The sequence below is a fragment of the Prionailurus bengalensis genome, chromosome B2 (assembly GCF_016509475.1).
Source record: "Prionailurus bengalensis isolate Pbe53 chromosome B2, Fcat_Pben_1.1_paternal_pri, whole genome shotgun sequence".
NCBI classification, from domain to species: Eukaryota; Metazoa; Chordata; class Mammalia; order Carnivora; family Felidae; genus Prionailurus; species Prionailurus bengalensis.
In genome coordinates this window covers 22,069,537-22,088,810 of record NC_057349.1, presented here as the reverse complement: position 1 = coordinate 22,088,810, position 19,274 = coordinate 22,069,537, and the positions used below count along the sequence as shown (strand labels likewise).

The following is a 19,274-nucleotide window of genomic DNA, read 5'->3' as shown; positions in this document are numbered from 1 at the left end:
CAGAAGTTTCATGTCTTCTGCCAGCTTTCATGAAATAATAACAGGTTAATTTATTAGCTTGCAAGGAGGGTGATATCTCTGAAACTTCACAGGTCTTAATATATGTTTAAGCAAAAAATTATGACAATGTATTATGAGGTTTATAACATATGTAGATTTTAAATGTGTATTGTAGAATAAAGAATGGAAGGGATTAAATGGACATGTACTAGTGCAAGCTTCTTACAGATGCATGCTATAATCCCTAGAGCAGCATACTGTCTAATAGAAACAGAATACAAACAAGCACAAGACACCTATGTCATTTTAAATTTTCAAGAAGCCACATTAAAACCATATGGTAAATAGAATGTTTATTTTGATATTTTATTTAAGTCAATATCTTCAAAATACTATCATTTCAACATGTAGTCACATAAAAATTATTAGTGAGATATTTTACATCCTTTGCTTATACTAATTTTTGAGAAGTTAGTGTGTATTTTATTTTTTAATATTTATTTATTTTTGAGAGAGACAGAGAGACAGAGAGGAAGGGGCAGAGAGAAAAGGAAAGAGAATCACAAGCAGGCTCCATGGCTGTCAGCTCAGAGCCTTATGTGGAACTCGAGCCCACATACCACAAGATCATGACCTGAGCCAAAATCAAGAATTGGACACTCAACTGACTGAACCATGCAGGCACCCCATAGTGTATATTTTAAACAATGAGCACATCTCAGTTATTGTAGCCACATTTCAGGTGCTAATGGAGCTAATGGCTAGCCTGTTGGATGACACACCTCTAGAGCAACCACTAACAGCATAAAAAAGAAGGGATAGCTGAAAAGCCAACAGAGGAGATAAAATGGAATACCAAAGAAATACTGTTTTAAGCCAGAAAAAGGCATAAAATTAAAAAAAAGTCAAAGAATAGGTAGAACAAAAATGATTTCTAGGTATGGCAGTTCAGTCTGTCATCAGCACCAGACAGAATAGAGCACAGGAAAGGTAGGCAAGAAAACTCAAGTAGTCCAAACATATTTAGTCCCAAACCCACCCATAAAAAGCTTTGTGAATTTATTCCTTTATTGTAGAGCTTGTTTATCTGTTTGCTGAAGCAGTAGAGTGCTGTAGTTAAGAAGATGGATTTGGATATTAGCCCTAGATTTGAGTTTTGGCTCTGCCATTACGTGAACTTTGGACAAATTCCCTCATTGCTCCAAGCTTCAGTTTCTTTATCTGCATAATTGATATTATAACTACCTTAAATCCGTGTCAAAAGTGCCTGCCATCTTGGAAACCCTCAAAAATATTACTTGTTTATTATTATCATTATCCAGCCATCTAACTCTAAGGACCATGAACGATGGGCTAGACACCATTCAAGGCAGCAAAGACTCAAGGTGAATGGCAAAATTCTTTTATTCGACACAGAAGTGTGACACATAATATCTGACTGTCTACTTACATGGCCACCATGAGGTGGAAGTAAGAGGTAGAGAGAATCAGTAGAGTAAATATATAAACGTTGCTATGTCAGTGTTCACAGGAGGATGTGTAATCTGTTTTCCTTGACAAAACTCAGTAACCAAGGAGCCTGGAAAAACCATGAGTATCATGAGTATAGCTCTGTTCCAATCATTCTTTCCAAAAATTAGCAAGATTTATTCTACTAGTGAATGGAAAATAAATTATTCACGTTTAAGTTAAAAGAAGAGTTTCTATTTGTTCACCAAAAAGTTTGAATCTTTTTAATCTTAGTACTGTTAGGAACCAATTAGTATTTTATTGATAGTCTTCTCCATTAGCTTCTTTTTGAAAAAGTATTGTGTTTGTTGGCATATATAACCCAACCCAACCCCTAATTCACAGAGAGTTATTCTCTAATGAGGACTACCAGGTTTTTTAATGCCAAATGTATAACAAACACTTTCCATACATATTTAATTTAGTTTTGTGTCCAAGCCTGAAACATGGCATCAGAAAGCTTCTTTTGACAGATGAGAGTCTGTGATCTGACAGGGTCTATAGTGGTCAATGCTGGGGCCAGAATGCAGAAGGTCAATCTGACTCCACCCACATCATGCAAACCCTCCCTTATATAGTTTCCTCTTCCGGTGGGTACTTAGGAGAGAGCAATTGCTAAGCAACGGTATTTCCAATCTGTTCAAAGTGTAAGGAATTGGTCACACCTCTTCCATTTTTACACAACATTCAGAGGCTCTCCAGAGAGACCATATACTTCAAGCAGGAGTGCCGACCTGGAGTCACATGTTCACTGTCAAGAGTGGCAGCCAAGCAAGGTAGCTGAGAATTCCCCTTTTCCCACACGACTTCTAAGTTAATCATGTACAAATATAAAGAAATTATCTGAGTTAATATAATGTCTTATATCAAAACTCCTTTTTATTTGTATTTCTGTATTATAAGCACTGTATATTTTATTAATAATCTGCCTCATCCTCTGAGTAAATTTAAGTCTCAAACAAATCTCATGGCAGGATCTTCTTTACTGGTACCATCTCCTGACACAGTTTATCCAAGAATAAAGAGCACCATGCAAAAAGGTGACGATAAATGTTTGTTGATTGGATTTTCATGAAGGTCTAAATTTGGCCATCTCTCACTTTCAATTTCTTCTATTTAAATTTGAAATCATGATAGAAAAATAGGCAATAGTCATTTGCAGGCATTCACAGAAGAAGAAATACAAATTACCAATAATAATAAAATACATAATAAGTGAAATACATAATAAAATAATACATAATGAAATACAAATACATGAAAAAATAAAATAAATAATAAAATACAAATGACCAATAATAATAATGTGAAATATAAATGACCAAAAAAATAGCTCAACTGTATGAACTATAAGAAAGAAATATAAATAAAGACAAGGAGAAACCAATATTTATCTACTCAGTTGATGGAAACAATTTTGAAATAATAATGCCTAGCTGCTGTTATATTGTTCAAAGTATCTGGAAAACAATATGGTAGCATGTACCAAAAGCCTTAAAAATTTGGTAATTCTTTTCACCAAGCATTTCACTTTTAGGAATTTATGTTAGGGAAATAATTATGGATGCACAAAAATATAACAATAAGGAAATTCACTATAGCATTATCTCCTATTATTTAGTGATTAATAGTCTAAATGTCTAAAGCTTAAATTGATTAAATAAATCATGGTCAATCCATATGACCATGGATTAGAATATGATACAGTTATTAAGGATTATGTCTTAGAAGAATTCTAAATGACCAGTGTAAATACTGTAGTATGTTACAGTATGTATGGTTTGTACAATATGACCGTGTGTGTGTGCGTGTGTGTGTGTGTGCATGTGGACTCAAAGAAGATTTCACAAAATTTCAGTAGGGGTTATTGAGTATGGGTATTGAGATTATGGACGATTATTTTTCCTTTCTCCCTAGCTTCCCTGCCCTACCTCCCTACAACAGAGGGTTATTCTAAATATCTCCAAATCCTTCAATTAGAATATATTCCTTTAAGAATGAGAAGCAAAAAGAGAGAAAAGGAAATTGTGATATACTTTTGGAAAAAGATGACATCACGCTTTGCTAACTTCTTTGAGCATCATAGACTCTCAGAGGAGGGACAAAGCTCCTTTGCTTTACTTGTAAGGGCCCATGAAATACAGAAGCCCAGTCACTAAGGCCAAAAAGACAAGCTTTCTGGGTCATCTTCATTCTCTGTGTCATCCATTAAGTCTAAAATATTTTACTGAGTACCAATTATGTGCTAGGCACTGGGCATATTAGAGTCAGGGGGAAACAGAGAAAAAAAAATAGAAGGAAGGATGGGAAGGAGAGAGGAAGGAAGAAAGCTTTCCTGATACATTATGAGGGAATCTGACCTCAATCGAATGATGGCTTATGAGCAGTGCTGTGAAGAGGTGAGGTCCACCGGCTGCATAAGCCTACTTAGGGGACTTGCCAGGGTCAGAGCAGCTTTCTCCAGGAAGCCAGCATTAAGCTAAGCTCTGAAGGAAACAAAAGCATCAAGACGAGGAAGGGGATAACAGAATTCCAGGGCAAAGTAATAGCGTGTGCTGGAGATTCTGGGCAGGAAAGAGCCGGGTTGCTATAGGAACTGAGGGCTGGCAGAGATTGGAGTAAGGAAAACCAAATCAGACAAGGTCTTGTGGACACACGCAAGGGGCACCACTGAAAGGCCTTGGTCAGGGTGGGGAGGGGTCCTTCACACATTTGCATCTCAGCAGGAAGACTGGGTGCCAATTGGAGCGTGGATTTCAGAGAGGCCTGGGGTGGATCCTGGGAGACCATGAGGAACCTGTCTAGGGTGGCAGCAGTAGGGACAGACAGACACAGATGGGATGAAAGACTCTCATGCAATCAAATGGAAAGCCCTTGGTGACGGACAGACTATTTTTAAGTGACTTCATCTTTGACTCCCTGATGGGGAGTCTCCAATCTTATAGTTCAAAAGCTTGAGCAAAGGAAAGACCAGCTTTTTGAACAAAAAGTGACAACTCAGGGCCATGACTTCTTAACACAATTAAATTCCAGGTGAGCAGAGGCCACAGCCATGGAAAGCACTGTTTTGCCTGAAAAGTACAAAGTGCCTTTTCCCTTGCTTTATTCATCAATAATCTTACAATTGGAGCTGACATATCCAGGCTTCAAAGAAATAGAAAAGACCTCAATTTCTGAATATTAAGCAGCTTGCCATGAAATCGTCTGACCCTTTGTTTCAACAGTGTCCAGTGGAGATAGGAGACGTGCCATTCATTAGACTCCTTTAGGGGCTCGCCATTTTACTGGCTGCCTTCCATGGCCTCTCTCTTCTGGACTTTGAAGGTCCTGTTCTTCTATTGTCACTTCACATTTCTAATGGGAAGATATTCTTCTAATAAGATATTTATGTCCCACATAGGTCCATCCATTTTGTCACTGGCCATGTGGTATAGGCCTGGCTTTGGCTGAAGAGCAAAGTCTACAAGCAATTTCCAAGTAGTGGGGTCATTTGCTTTGACATCACTGGAGGGGAAGATAAGGAAGCATAAAGGCACCGTAATAAAGACACCTTTTTCTCAGGAGTCAAGAACTTGGATCTGAAGCCTAACTGTCTGCTTTTCAACTTGGCCCTACCACCTGTGATTTTGAACTTGTTACTAACTATGCCTCAGTTTCTTCTTTAGAGAACGAGGACCATGATAGAACAAGCCCAGAATCTCTAAACTAAAATCTTTGAGTACAGATGTATTTAAAATTTTTTAAGTTTATTTATTTTGAGAGAGAGAGAGACAGAGTGAGCAGGGGAAGGGCAGAAAGAGAGGGAGAGAGAGAATCCCAAGCAGTCTCCATACTGTCACCGCAGAGCCTGATGTAGGGCTTGAACTCATGAATCATGAGATCATGATCTGAGCCAAAACCAAGAGTTAGATGCTCAAACAACTGAGCCACCCAGGCGCCCCAGTACAGATGTATTTTAAAATTCAGAATTTCTTGGGGTACCTGGATGGCTCAGTTGGTTGAGTGTCCAACTCTTGATTTCAGGGCAGGTCATGATCCCAGGATCATGGGATCAAGCCCTGTGTCAGGCTCTGCACTGAGCATGGAACCTGTTGAAGATTCTCCCTCTCTCTCCCTCTGCCCCTCTCCCCCACTGGTTCTCTGTCTCTCAAACAACAACAACAAAAATTAATAATAAAATAAATAAATTGTTCAAATTTCTTGACTTTAGAAAAATAATAAGTTTTATATTTTATAACCACTTTCAGTGGGGTCTGGTGCAAGACCCATTACCCACTAATCACTCGCATTAATATTTCTGCAATGAAACCTAGGTGGGTTAAATTAAGACTATATAATAGACTAAACAGGCTATTAAACTGAGTAGACTATGAACTCTCAGTTTAGATCAGACTTTTTTTTTACTAAAAGAGTTTAAAAAAAAAGTCTTCCTTTTTCAAGACTTTGGGATTTCCACATTGTAGATGGGGGATCATGGAGATACAGCTACCCCATAAAGCTGTTATAAGGATGAAATAAGTGACGGAATATATATCAAGGTGCTTAGAAGAGTATCTGGCACATAGTAGGTGTCCACTTGGCTATTTTTTTTATTGCAGAGGAGAAAAAAGATCTCAAAGATCATTATTTGTGATTATTTATTTATATGTTGAGGTTACTGCTGAGGAAGCTTACTACATCAGGGACTAGAAAGCTCTCCATGACAACCTCTCCAGAAGAATTCTAGGGGTATTCAGCAACCACTGCCAGGAGAAAGAAGTCAAGAAAATCTCCAGGGATCTGATGCAAAGACAGACACATTATTTTATTCCAGCTGCCACCTGCCAGTCCATCAAAATGGGCTCTCAAAGAATTTGGCTTGAATGTGATGAGTGCAAATCCCATGATGGCCAGCAGAAAGTTCAGGAAGCAACCACAGTTGGATGTACCTATTGAAGCCTGAGCCTAGGGCTCTGCTAATGATAGGAGCAAATCAGGTAAAAGAACTCTCTTCATTCTTCACCCCACTTCTGGTTTCCTCTCTAATGCTTTTCCTTCAGTCTATTAAAATCACTTCAATCTTAGGGGAGCCTGAGTGGCTCAGTTGGTTAAGCGTCTGACTTTGGCTCAGGTCATGATGTCATGGTTTGTGAGCTCGAGCCCCGCATTGGGCTCTGGGCTGACAGCTCAGAGCCTGGAGCCTGCTTCAGATTCTTTGTCTCCCTCTGTCTGCCCCTCCACTGCCTGCACTCTGTCTCTCGCATTGTCTCAAAAATAAATAAACATTTAAAAAATTCTTAAAAATCACTTCAATCTTAGTCAAATGAAGTCTTGAGAGCATTCTCAATTTGAGGAGAGTTATAGCTACAAGTTGGTCATTGATACCATGCTATAGAGAATTTTGGGGCGATGTGCATCAGTGACTTCAGACTAGACCTGCATCTTGGACCATGATATTCTGCCTTAATCAAAAAATGCCATTTGTTGCCCTTTCATTATTGGAAATTGATCAGATTGACCTGGAGAACCCACCTCTTCCCAGGCCAAGGTACAGATTCCTCAGACAAATAAAATTCATTTCTGTTTGTACTTTGTCATAGAACTTACAGACCCATTTAGAAACCAAGTACTTTGCATATTAAGCCCCACAGAATAATGATAATGAATATAAATATGATACTACATGAGGCAATAATAAGGAAATGGGGGGTAAGAGTGTTAGGGTTTTTTTCAGATAGTCCTGCTACAGTTTATCTGTTGAAACAAACAGTTATTGGAAAGACCTGATGAGCTGCCTCATTTGTCTGGGGCAAGTAAAACAAAGTTTAGTATACATATGTAATAGTCAGTTGAAAATATTTCAGAAAACTCAATCCCATTTTCTACGTGAAACCCAAGCAATTTTTCAAGAAGCAAAATCTCTTTTATTAAACGACAGTACTAAACAAATTTGTTGATCGTCATCTCCTTCCACTAGAAAGCAAGCTCACTGATAATAGGAACTTTGCTGCATTCCCAGTGCTTGAGACCATATCTGGTGTGCTAGAGTGCTTAATAAATACTTGCTGAATAAATAAGTGAATGAATCTGAAGCAAGTAGACAAATAGTTGGATTTTTCCTTGTTTTCTGAAGAAAGCAGGCTGTTTCTATACTTTTCTATCAGGTACATACACATAATGTAATGGTAATAAAAATCCAAGGGGTTTCTTGGATCTCACATTTTCCCTGGGATGAGTCTTCCAAAAGTCTGGGAGATACTACGGAAAAACTCAGTAGTTGGCACATGTAGCCCACATAACAGTGGCATGAAAATAGTTAAATAGTGAAACCTCAGCAGGCAGCTCAGGGGGCTGCTAAATGATGTAACACAGGAAGTGGCATGGCTTCCTGACTTCTACACACTGGGGAGTCATTTTTAGTTTGCACTCAATCTGGAAGCCAAAAGCATGAAGAGATCAAACCTCACTCATCCAGCTGTAGTGTGGCAGAAACACAGACACAGACCAAAGTGGCAGTGCAATACAACAGGAAATTTTTGCTAATAGAATAAATATCTGAGGGTCATTGAAGGAAGAGTGGCCATAGTTGAAGACAAGGGTTGATGAAGACACATTTGCCATTGGAGACAGTGCCACATCATCAGCCCTCAGTGATAAAGGAGAGTTAGGGCTATCTGCCACCTGCTGGCACATGAGATGTAGATAAAATTGGCCTGAAGCCCCTTCCATGTACACAGAAGTGCAGTGCCCACACCAAGATTGAATCACTTTCCCAAGGGAATTGTATTCCCATGTCCTCAGAGTCTCAGCTTTTATTCTGAAAATCTCTGCTTAAACATCAAGAGTTTTCTTCTTAAGAACACTTCCAGGGCCACCTGGGTGGTTCAGTCAGGAAAGCATCCATCTGTTGATTTTGGCTCAGGTCATGGTCTCATGGTTTGCATCAGGTTCTGCGCTGACAGCGTGGAGCCTGCTTGGGACTCTCTCTCTTCCTCTCTCTCTATTTCAAAAATAAATAAATAAACATTAAAAAAAGAACACTTTCAGTGATGGCCATCCTGATAATAACATCTTACCCTGCAAGAAAATAAAGGCACCATCCATAAGCAAACCCCTATGAAAAGAAAGCAGCTTGAAACGCAGAGGAAGGGGATTACAAAAAAAAAAAAAAAAAGCAAAATAAAAAGTACAGCTTCTTTGGTTAAGATTGGTAAGGTGTTGGAAGTCAATATGAGAGCCTGACGGTATATTTAGTTACCATTTACATCTATAAAAGCGTATTTTACATAACTATCATAAATGGATTCTAATTCTATTTTATAGTTCAGAAATAGGACATTGTTAATGAATTCTTTTGTTGTCTTTATAAAGCTTCTAGTTAAAGAACTCCTCAAGACATTTCGGATTGCTTGAACTTGATGAGCCATAGCTGATGATTTCAGACAAATCCTCATTCTCAGTAAGCAGAACTCTGTAGAACAAGTGGCTCACTCTGTATTCCTATGTGGGTCTACTATGTGTTATACAAAATGTCTATCATTTAGCACAAGAATGTTTGGGAAAAACTAAGATGATTTAAAAACAAAACAAAACTGAATGCCACAGACCAAATCTTATAGAGTAGCAGAGGTTCTCGGACTGTGGCCCCAGACCAGCAGCAATGGAATCACCTGGGAACTTGTTAGAAATGCAGGCTCTCAGGGCCCACCCCAGGTTTCCTGAATCTACAACCTAGAAACTCTGGGTTTAGGGCCTGGCAATCTATGTATTAACAAACCCTACACCTGAAGCTGATGCCCACTCAGGTCCAACCCCCACTGCCATTTCCAAACGTCAGAACAATTCCTGATTTATGCTTCTTTTCATCACTAGGTCCTTTGCTTCACAATCTATAGCTGGATCCTCAGATGGCATGTTGGCAGCCACTTACAGCTCTCTGTCGGGATACCTGCTCCCTGCTCTGCCATCCCGGAACCTTCCACTGGTGTGAGAGAGTTGGCTATGCAGTGCTATGCATGAGTGGAAGGGCTTAGCCTCAATTGTTCTCCTCATTCACTGGTCAGAGTTCTCTCAACACCTTCTAGAGCACTCAAAGGTCCCTAGGGACAGCCTCCATGTTCCCATCCTAGAACTACCAGCGGGCTTATTAAAACACAGTGCCCACCCCCATCGCAGAGTTTCTGATTCACCTGGTCTTGCATATAGCCCAAAGAATTTTCATTTCTAACAAGTTCCCAGTTGAAGTAGATGCTGTTGTCTGGGGACCACATTTTGGTAATCACTGTTGAAAGCCAACATCTCTAAACTTATTTACAGATGAGTACCTAACAAAACAAAACAAAACAAAAAAATCAACCCAGACCTCCCCCTTCTCCAAATGGCTGCTTTGTGATGTCTCCCATGAAATCCTAAATACCCATCAATTAAGTCAATGTATTTTTTTTCACTGGTAATTAAGTTCCACTTCAAAAGAAGTTTTGAGGTAACTAAAGTTACCTATCAGCAGAAACAATTTGTCTAGTGAGCTCAGAGAAATGCTTTTCCTCCCAGGGGAAATAGTGTACTCTGTTTACTTCTCCAATCTGCTTGCCTTGGCCCTGACTCTGGTTCTCTTAAACTAAGTTGAGGTGGGAGGCAGGGAACCAGGGTTGATAAATTTTGCCGTTGTGATGCAGAACAACAGAGGTAGTGGAAGAGGGGGACAGACTCTTGGCTTTGAAGAGAAAGTGGGATGTGAGATTAATCATCCCTCCAATGACCAAAGAAATTAACCTTCCTCCACACCATCTTAAAAAGGAGTCCCTCGGGGCGCCTGGGTGGCGCAGTCGGTTAAGCGTCCGACTTCAGCCAGGTCACGATCTCGCGGCCCGGGAGTTCGAGCCCCGCGTCAGGCTCTGGGCTGATGGCTCAGAGTCTGGAGCTTGTTTCCGATTCTGTGTCTCCCTCTCTCTCTGCCCCTCTCCCGTTCATGCTCTGTCTCTCTCTGTCCCAAAAATAAATAAACGTTGGAAAAAAAATTAAAAAAAAAAAAGGAGGCCCTCACTTCCCCCTCCTTCGCCACCCCTTTCACGAAGCCAAACCTAGAAATAGAACACAGCTCAGCTCTCAGGGCCATTCCCTCCACCACACCTCCAGAGGCCACATCTGCTGCTCCCGGAACAAACTCTGTTCTCACAGCTGCACAATTCACTGCTGAAACCCTAACCCTGAGAGTGGGCTGGAGCCAAACGGGAGAAAATGCCAACAGGGCAAAAAACCTCATTCCAGATTCCAAATGTTATTCTGTAGCCCTCCAAATGCCAAATGCTGCCTGCTGGCACTCCGCCAGGTCCCTGGTCCACAGCCCACATAGGAGCCTATGGAGACATGGGGGTACTGTGGTGTTGCTTTCCTGAGTTCACCACTCCACCTGGGGGTGCAGGACTCTAAGGGGGCTGTTTGGAGGGGGACCATGGCATAAGGTCATGCATCACTTGCTGGTTCCTCCCCATGAAAGTGGAACATCAACATCCAGCCTACCTTAGACACAAGCTATCCTCACTGTGCTCATTCAAGTGTCAAAGGTCCTGGGGGAACAGTATTCAAATGCAACTCACAGCGGTTCCTTGGGAGAATAAAATATGAGAAGTGAAACTGAACATTCACCCCTATAGTGAGAGGACAGAGAGGACCCGGAAGGCCCTTTGCATTGGGACTGCTAGTTTTCTGTGGGTCACACGCAAGGTCTCTCATGGAGGGTGTCACGGTGGTCCTCCTCCTTATCTGGACTCTGATATCTCCCAGCAGCAACAGCAAAGCCTGGCCCCCACACACGGTCTGCCGGGATGGAAACTTGGAAGTGTTCTACCAGAGTTGTGGTAAGGTCTTTCAAAACATCATTGTTTGTGTTTATGGGAAAATGAAGGCCCATGGAAGGGGCCACTGAAGTGCTTAGTTGGGGTGGGGAAAGGATGAGGGGCCCAGGGGCTAAACACTTTCTCCACTTGTAGTGGGTCTGCAAGGTGATTCGAGAGCCCTTAGGGGAAGGAGGGGTGGGAGGTGTGAGTAGGAAACAGCCCAAAGAGAGCCACGAAAAGGACATGAAAAAGGCCTTGAGTCTAAATGGAGCAGTTCATTAATACTGCAGAGCCAGAAAACAAAGAAAATGACTAAGGAGTCTACCAAATCCTGACACCCCCATCAGCTCAAAATTAAAAAAAGATGTTTTCAGGGCACCTGGGTGGCTCAGTTGGTTAAGTGTGCCATTTGGTTCAGGTCATAATCTCACAGTTGGTGGGTTCAAGACCTACATTGGGCTTTGTGCTGTTAGCTCAGAGCCTGGAGCCTGCTTTGGATTCTGTGTGTGTGTCTCTCTCTCTGCCCCTCCCCAACTTGTGTTCCCTTTCTCTCTCTCTCTCTCTCTCTCTCTCTCTCTCTCTCTCTCTCTCCTTCCCTCCCTCTCTCAAAAATAAATACACATTAAAGATTTTTTTAATATAAAAAAAATAAAAAATGCTTCCAATAGTCACTACCACCCCAAACTGTATACCTGGGCTATCTTTCCAGTTTATTTAGTTTGCAAATTGAGTGAAAAGATCACATATGCCCAAAGAGTAGATTCCTGCTCTTTGTATGACATTCCAGAGCAGTGTTGCTCATGAATTCAACACTTACCTGATCTCTCAATGCCAGGGTTTTGTCCAGAGCCAGACATAACCAATGAGAATGAGCCATGGTTATTACCCCAATGGGACATATGTCTTTGCTAACAAAAAACACAATCTAATCAATAGAATGCAGGGAGCTGCTGCAGTCAGAGTCAGAACCAACACTTTGGAGCAGAGTACCACAGACTGGGTCTTAAACAACAGATATTTATTTTCTCACAGCTCTTTGGCTGGAAGTCCCAGTTCAAGGTGTCAACATGGTCAGTTTCTCCTGAGGCTTCTCTCCTTGGCTGGCAGATGGTCATCTTCTCCCAATGTCCACACGTGGTCTTTCCTCTGTGCCTTTTTGTCTTATAAAGACACCAATCTTATTGGATTGGGGCCCACCCACAGGACTTCATTTAACCTTAATCACCTCTTTAAAGACCCCATCTTCAAATAAAATCACATTCTAAGGTACCAAGGGTTAGGAGTTCAACATATGAATTGGCAGGTGGGGAGCAGGGAACAATTCAGTCCACAAAGGGGGCCTGAGTGGGAAAAATGAACTCAACCTCAGGATCACACCTTGAATGAACATTAGAGGGATAGGTTCATGAAAAAGTATGCCAGTATGAAATATGACACTTTGGAGGTAGACAGGAAGCAAAAGGCAGTTCTGATTGGAGGAGTTAGAAAAAAAATGCCCTTTAAGTATTTATTTATTTTTTTTTAATTTTTTTTCAACGTTTATTTATTTTTGGGACAGAGAGAGACAGAGCATGAACGGGGGAGGGGCAGAGAGAGAGGGAGACACAGAATCGGAAACAGGCTCCAGGCTCTGAGCCATCAGCCCAGAGTCCGACGCGGGGCTCGAACTCCCGGGCCGCGAGATCGTGACCTGGCTGAAGTCGGACGCTTAACCGACTGCGCCACCCAGGCGCCCCCCTTTAAGTATTTAAATTGGCCCCATGATAAGCTGGGGAGTAGTGGAGATGTTGCATTTGAGCAGATAGCTGATCCTACAATTGCCACCTCAGGAGTTTCCTTGGAGAGGCTGGGATGCTCAGGCTGGCCTCCAGAACCATTTGTCCAACTTGACTTCACTCTTTTAAAAAGAAGGAACATTGAACATTGAAACACACAAAAACATTTTTTTTTCTAATGTAAAAGACAATGAATGGCTCAATGCTATAGGACTTGATCTCATTACTCTTGCTCTTCCCATGGGAATGAGATGCTTTCTGCTGGCATGTTGGTGCAGGATAAGAAGAGAGCCTTGAGATGAATGGGCTGCTCGGAATTTGTTTTTCTAATTCATCCTCCCATAAAAGGTTGCCATGGCTGATCCCTCCCCCAGACCAGCCTGCAGCCTGCAGCCAAGCCTGGCACAGCCTTTCAAGTCATTGCCAAGAAAAGCAAGAGAAGTGGATGCACCAGGAAAAGAAAAAAAAGCATATCACCCGCCTCTGGGGATAACTCCTCCCTCTGGGTAGCTACTCAATGGAGTCAACAAATGTCGGCACAAGTCTTGCTCTGGTCACTCAGGGAAAAAGAATGAAAGAGACACAGTTCTCATCAAAGGGTAGTGGGAAGATCAGACAACTAAACAATAGGGGAAATGCTCTATGGGAAGTGCCAGAATAGAGGCATGCGTCATGCACCGGGGGTCATGGTAGTTGGAGAGGGTGAGGTTGGGGATCTTAACCTACCAGGGAAAGGGTCATAAAGCTTGACCTCAGCCTCAAAGAATGATAAAAATGGCAATTATAACACCTTATGTCCTTGGAAGGTTTACATGTGCCAGGCACCATGCTAAGTTCTTCCTACGCATTAATATTTTACAGATGTGTAAGTGAGAGTTAGAAATGCCAGGTGACTCTTCCAAGGACACACAGGTAATAGTGGCAGAATTACATCTTGGGGGCACAGAGAAGGCATGAAGTCAATATCTGTGGAATTAAAATGAGTTGATCCCAGGCCTGGCTGACTCTAGTATGCTTTAATCTCCTGCTATGTGAAGGCAGGTGGGGTAGAGGTAAGGGGTAGGAAGGATAACTCTGGCACGTGTGTGACAGCAGGGAGATGCCAGCAGGCAGAGTTCAGGGCACTGCAGAAGGACTGGAACACAAGAGAGGATGAGAAATGAGGTAGGGAATGTGGGCAGAGCCCAAGAGTGATGGTGAATTTCATGTGTCACCTTGCCTAGGCCATAGGACACCCAGGGAACTGATTAAACACTTTCAGGGTATGACTGTGAGAGTGTGTCCAGGGGAGATTAGCCCCAGAATCAGTGGCCTGAGAAAAGCAGATCACCCTCCCCAGCGTGAGTAGGCACTGTCCAGTCTGTTGAAGGCCTGAACAGAAACAAAAGGTGGAGGAAGGAAGGACTCACTCTCTCAGCCTGACTGTAAGCTGGGACTTGGATCTCCTGCATGTAGCTCTTCTGGCTTTCTGCCTCTCTCTCAGGTCTTCAGACACCACCAGCCTTCCTGGGTCTCTTGTTTGCAAATGGCAGATCATGGGGCTTCTCAGCCTCCATAATCATGTGAGTCAACACCTTATGATAATTCTTTTTCTATTTTATAGATATAGATATAGATGATATAGATATAGATATAGATATAGATATAGATATAGATATAGATGATACAGATGATATAGATAGATGTAGATATTTCTCCAGAGAAACAGAAGAACCCTAATACAAGAGACGTGGTGGAGCTGCATCCCTTCGGCAATGAGGAGATTGCATTTTGGAAAGATTTCCTCGGGGAATGGGTTGGAGCATGGATATTAGATTGAAAGCTGTTTGAGGCCACAGCCAGGATGTGTAGGCTATAGAATCAATAACCCAGGAAAGAAATGATAAAAGTCTAAACTAGTATCATATCAACAGCCTCAACTTGGGAAAGATTCTTGGTATACTTTAGGATCAGCAAAAAAGAAAGCAATGCCCTGGGGGCTTCTCCAAAGGTGAGCCCTGCCTCATCTCTTGAGAGCCATTGAGCTATCAGGCACTGAATGGTCACATACCCCTCCCGGATGGAAATATTCCTCCCTTTAGCTGCTGGATTCATAACAGGGCAGCTCCCTCACCCCCAAGACGTTCACATTGTTAACATAGAGCAAAGGCCACGTGTTGTGACCCTGTATCCAACCCTGGTATCCAGACATCCTCAGTGCATATCAGGGCTTCTAGAATCCCTACATTCACACAGATGTGGGGATGTCATCCTACAAAAATAAAGGATCTACTGTTTTCTGAGTTTAGTGCTTCATTATTTTCCTTCTTGTTTTGTTTTATAATTTTAGTGGGAGGGAGAGCTTTTAGGCTGGACACTGTTCTAAAAAGACAAAAATCCTTTGGGAGAAAGAAGGAAGCTCACAAGCAGTTACTGGGCTCTGAATACTGATTAGGAAGTGAGCACGATTTTCTGAAAAAGCAGAAGTCCTGCTCTGTCCAACTGTTCATGCTATAGTAAAGAAAAGAGTGGCAGTCTTTACAAAAGCAGAAAAAGGAAGAGAAACAGCTGGGGACCTTTCTTTTGTTAAATCATAAGACAATCTCCACAGCTAGCAAAAGCCCAGGAACTTCACTCCATTCACATGCCACAAATGTCCACTGATGTATTTATTTATATGCTGCTTCTATCACACTATGGCATCGGGTGGATTACAAAAGTCCACAGGATTGGAGGATGGAGGTAGTGGGAGAATCAGGAGGAGGGCAGGAGGGGAATAATAAATCCAGGAGAGGTCAGGACACATACAACAGATGAGGCAATGTCCAAGATAAAATATGGGGGTCTGGGGTCAGGAAACCTCATTCCACCCCTTGGGCAATACTCTCTGCCTCCTGTCCTTGATTGCAAAGTGGTGTATGAGTTTCCTATGGATGCACTAATGGTTACCACTTTCTGGCCCAAAATAACATACATATATTCTTTTAGTGTTCCAGAGGTTAGAAGTCCAAAGCCAACTTCACTTAGTCAAGGGCCATGCTCCTTTGGAAACTCCAGGGGAGATCTCTTTCTTTGTCTTTTCCAGCTTCTACAGCTGCATTCCTTGGATCACAGCCCCTTCCTCCATCTTCAAAGCCAACAGTGTCACATCTTGCTGCAACACCTTGTTGTTACATTGCTTTCATCTATGCAAGATTTCCCTCTGCCTCCTTTTTAGGACACTGGGATTAGCATTATCTTCCTGTCTCAAGGAGATTTAATCACACCTGTAAATTCCCTTTTGCCACATTAGGCAGCATTTGCATGTTCTGGGGATTAGGACATGGGTATCTTTGGGAGCCATCATTCACCCCTGACAATAGGGATAATAATTTTACCTACCTCTCAAAGGCTATGTGAGGATTAAGTAAAAAGCACCGCATACAAAGTGCTTAGTACATACTATGCGCTTCAATAAATCTTTGCTGCTGATGGCTTGTAAGATATTTTACAGTCAGTAGAGGTATATTTGACTATGAGCTTCCTTGAAACCAAATCAAATGAGGAGATTACATTGTTCGCAAAATAAAACCAGGTTTTTAAAAAAAATTTTTTTTCAACGTTTATTTATTTTTGGGACAGAGAGAGACAGAGTATGAACGGGGGAGGGGCAGAGAGAGAGGGAGACACAGAATCGGAAACAGGCTCCAGGCTCTGAGCCATCAGCCCAGAGCCTGACGCGGGGCTCGAACTCACGGGCCGCGAGATCGTGACCTGGCTGAAGTCGGACGCTTAACCGACTGCGCCACCCAGGCGCCCCTAAAACCAGTTTTTAAGGAGCTGTCTACGTTTTCCTGATACTGGGATGAGCTCTGAGAGGAATCTCTCCCTGGACAGATGTGACTCCCATCCGCTGTTTCTCATGGTGCCCCTCAGTGGGAAACAAGGGCTCATCACAAAAATGCAAATCAGGGTTAATTTTGCAAAGGGCTGCAGTAGAAACTTCCATGAATGTAAGCACTTGCAGGTCTGAATTGCTCAAGGGAAAGTTAGACTGCCTAGAGGAATGGATGAGCCACATGTGCTCCAGGGTTGCCACTGTTGTTGCTGCTATTTTGGGTTTTTTGATAAGGGTTGACAAGCAGAGGTCTAGGTTGTATCTTTTGGCAAGGGCCTTGAGTGTGAACCTCGGGGTTGTCCTTTAACAGACTTTAACATGCTGTAAGATGCTTTGACATCAAACAGGCAGAGAAGAGGGTCATAAAAAGTAAGAGACCTCTGATACATTGCCTAAATGACTTCATGTCTCCCTTTTAATATGTTTGATACTCACAGTCAACCTGGCCATGCAAGTGGCTCCTGGGATGAGTCTAGGGCAGCAGTTGGCAAGTGAAGTCTACACACTAAATCCTACATGCTGCCTGGTTTTTGTTTTTGTTTTTTTAATTTTTTTAATCTTTATTTATTTTTGAGAGAGAGAGACAGCATGTGAGCAGGGAAGGAGCAGAGAGAGAGAGACGCACACAGAATGCGAAGCAGGCTCCAGGCTCTGAGCTGTCAGCACAGAGCCTGACGTGGGGCTCACACTCACAAACTGTAAGATCATGACCTGAGCTGAAGCGGGATGCTCAACCCACTGAAGCCACCCAGGCACCCCTACATGCTGCCTGGTTTTATATGGCCTGTGAATGAAGAATTGTTTTTACATTTTCAGATGGCTAGAAGATTCAAAAGAATAATAATATTTGTGACATGTGAAAATTATATGAAATTCAAATTTCTGTCTCCATAAAGTTTTATTAGAACACAGTCACGCTCATGTGTTTACGCCTTGTCTATGGCTTCTCCCATAAGTAGTGTGATAGTGACTGTATGGGCACAGATCCTGAAATATTAACTGTTTGGCTCTTTATAGAAAAACGTTCCTGTTCCCTGGTCAAGGTTAGGAAAGAATCTTTCAAACTCTTCACCAGTTCAGAGCCTCAAGTTCTGCATCTTCTGGATAATTTTAGCCATAGAGAGGCTATGTGGCCAAGTAATCTTGACACAAAACCATCATGAATGCAGGAAGTCATGATACCTTTGAGAGAATCATCATTTCCATAATAATCTGATTTTCCATAGTGTTTTATAATCTATAAAGTTACTCCATTTATAAGGTCTCATTCAATCCTTATGAAGAGTCCTATGAGGTATATAAGATGTTTGTCTCCATTTTCCAGGTAGAGAAATTGAAGCACCTACATATTAACTATCTTATCTAGTAACATACTGAGTCATGATACAACCCTAAGTGTCTGACTCCATGCCCAGTGATTCAAAGCCTTATCATGGAATTCCAATATGGCACAACCTATGCCATCTGATCCCAAAGATGTAGGATAGGGACAGGGAGAAGAGACAGCTCAAAGACCAAGTCTTTGGGTGAGGAGGTTAAAACCTTACACTAGCAAAAGAAGGAGGAAGAGTATGAGGAGGAAGGGAGGAGGAAGTGAACGAGAAAGGAAGGAGGAAGAGGAAGAGGAGAAAGACTTGTCTTCTGATTCAAGGATTGTTCCATCTCTACCTACACCAGCCTCCTCCTCTCTGCATGCATTCAGAGCTGGACTAGTTTGGCTCTTCCCAAGTATCCATCAGAGACCCGTTAAGAGTCGTAGAAGAGAAGGAACACTCACATCTACATTTTTCAGCCACGTGTATCAAGTTCTCTTTTGTTGCAAGGTGTTTGGAAATGACATCTACCAAATTTTTAAGACAAGCAAATGGAAGGCCATTCTCTTGTCAGTAAGAATAGCAAATTTTTTAATCATAGCCCTCATTTGCAGTTGGCTTGCTTATTTTATAGGGAAACCCTATTTCCTCTGCACCTGACAGCCGTTTTCAGTGTGGAGAAGTTGGTGAGTGGGGAGAGCAGGGCAGGGGGAGCCCCATCTCCAGCAGTAAGTTGAGGGTGTGGGTGGCCCCTAGAGGATCTGGGCCAGTCACCTGGGAGGTTCTAGGGTGACTGGTCACCATGCTTCACACTTAATCAACACATACTCTTCTCTCCTTGAAGGCAATCAGCTTTGTCCATTTCTGCCTAAATAGGTTTTGCATGCTGCTGGAGTTTACAGTAGGGCAGGCACTTTATCTGACCTCCAAAAAAATCTTTAATTTCAAAGTCAAAATCAGGTCACGTGCATCTGAATAATCCATCAAGATAGTCAAAGAGGACAAT

General features: G+C 42.1%; 1 protein-coding gene across 1 annotated transcript in view; it reads left to right on the top strand.

Annotated features, from left to right (window-relative positions):
* Positions 1 to 11,152: 11,152 nt before the first annotated feature.
* Positions 11,153 to 19,274, top strand: part of LY86 (lymphocyte antigen 86) — a 61,586-nt gene continuing 53,464 nt past the window's right edge. The window contains exon 1 of the mRNA XM_043590883.1: positions 11,153 to 11,345. Coding sequence (XP_043446818.1) covers positions 11,219 to 11,345 — 127 coding nt within the window. The 5' untranslated portion in view covers positions 11,153 to 11,218. The remainder of the gene's footprint in view (positions 11,346 to 19,274) is intronic.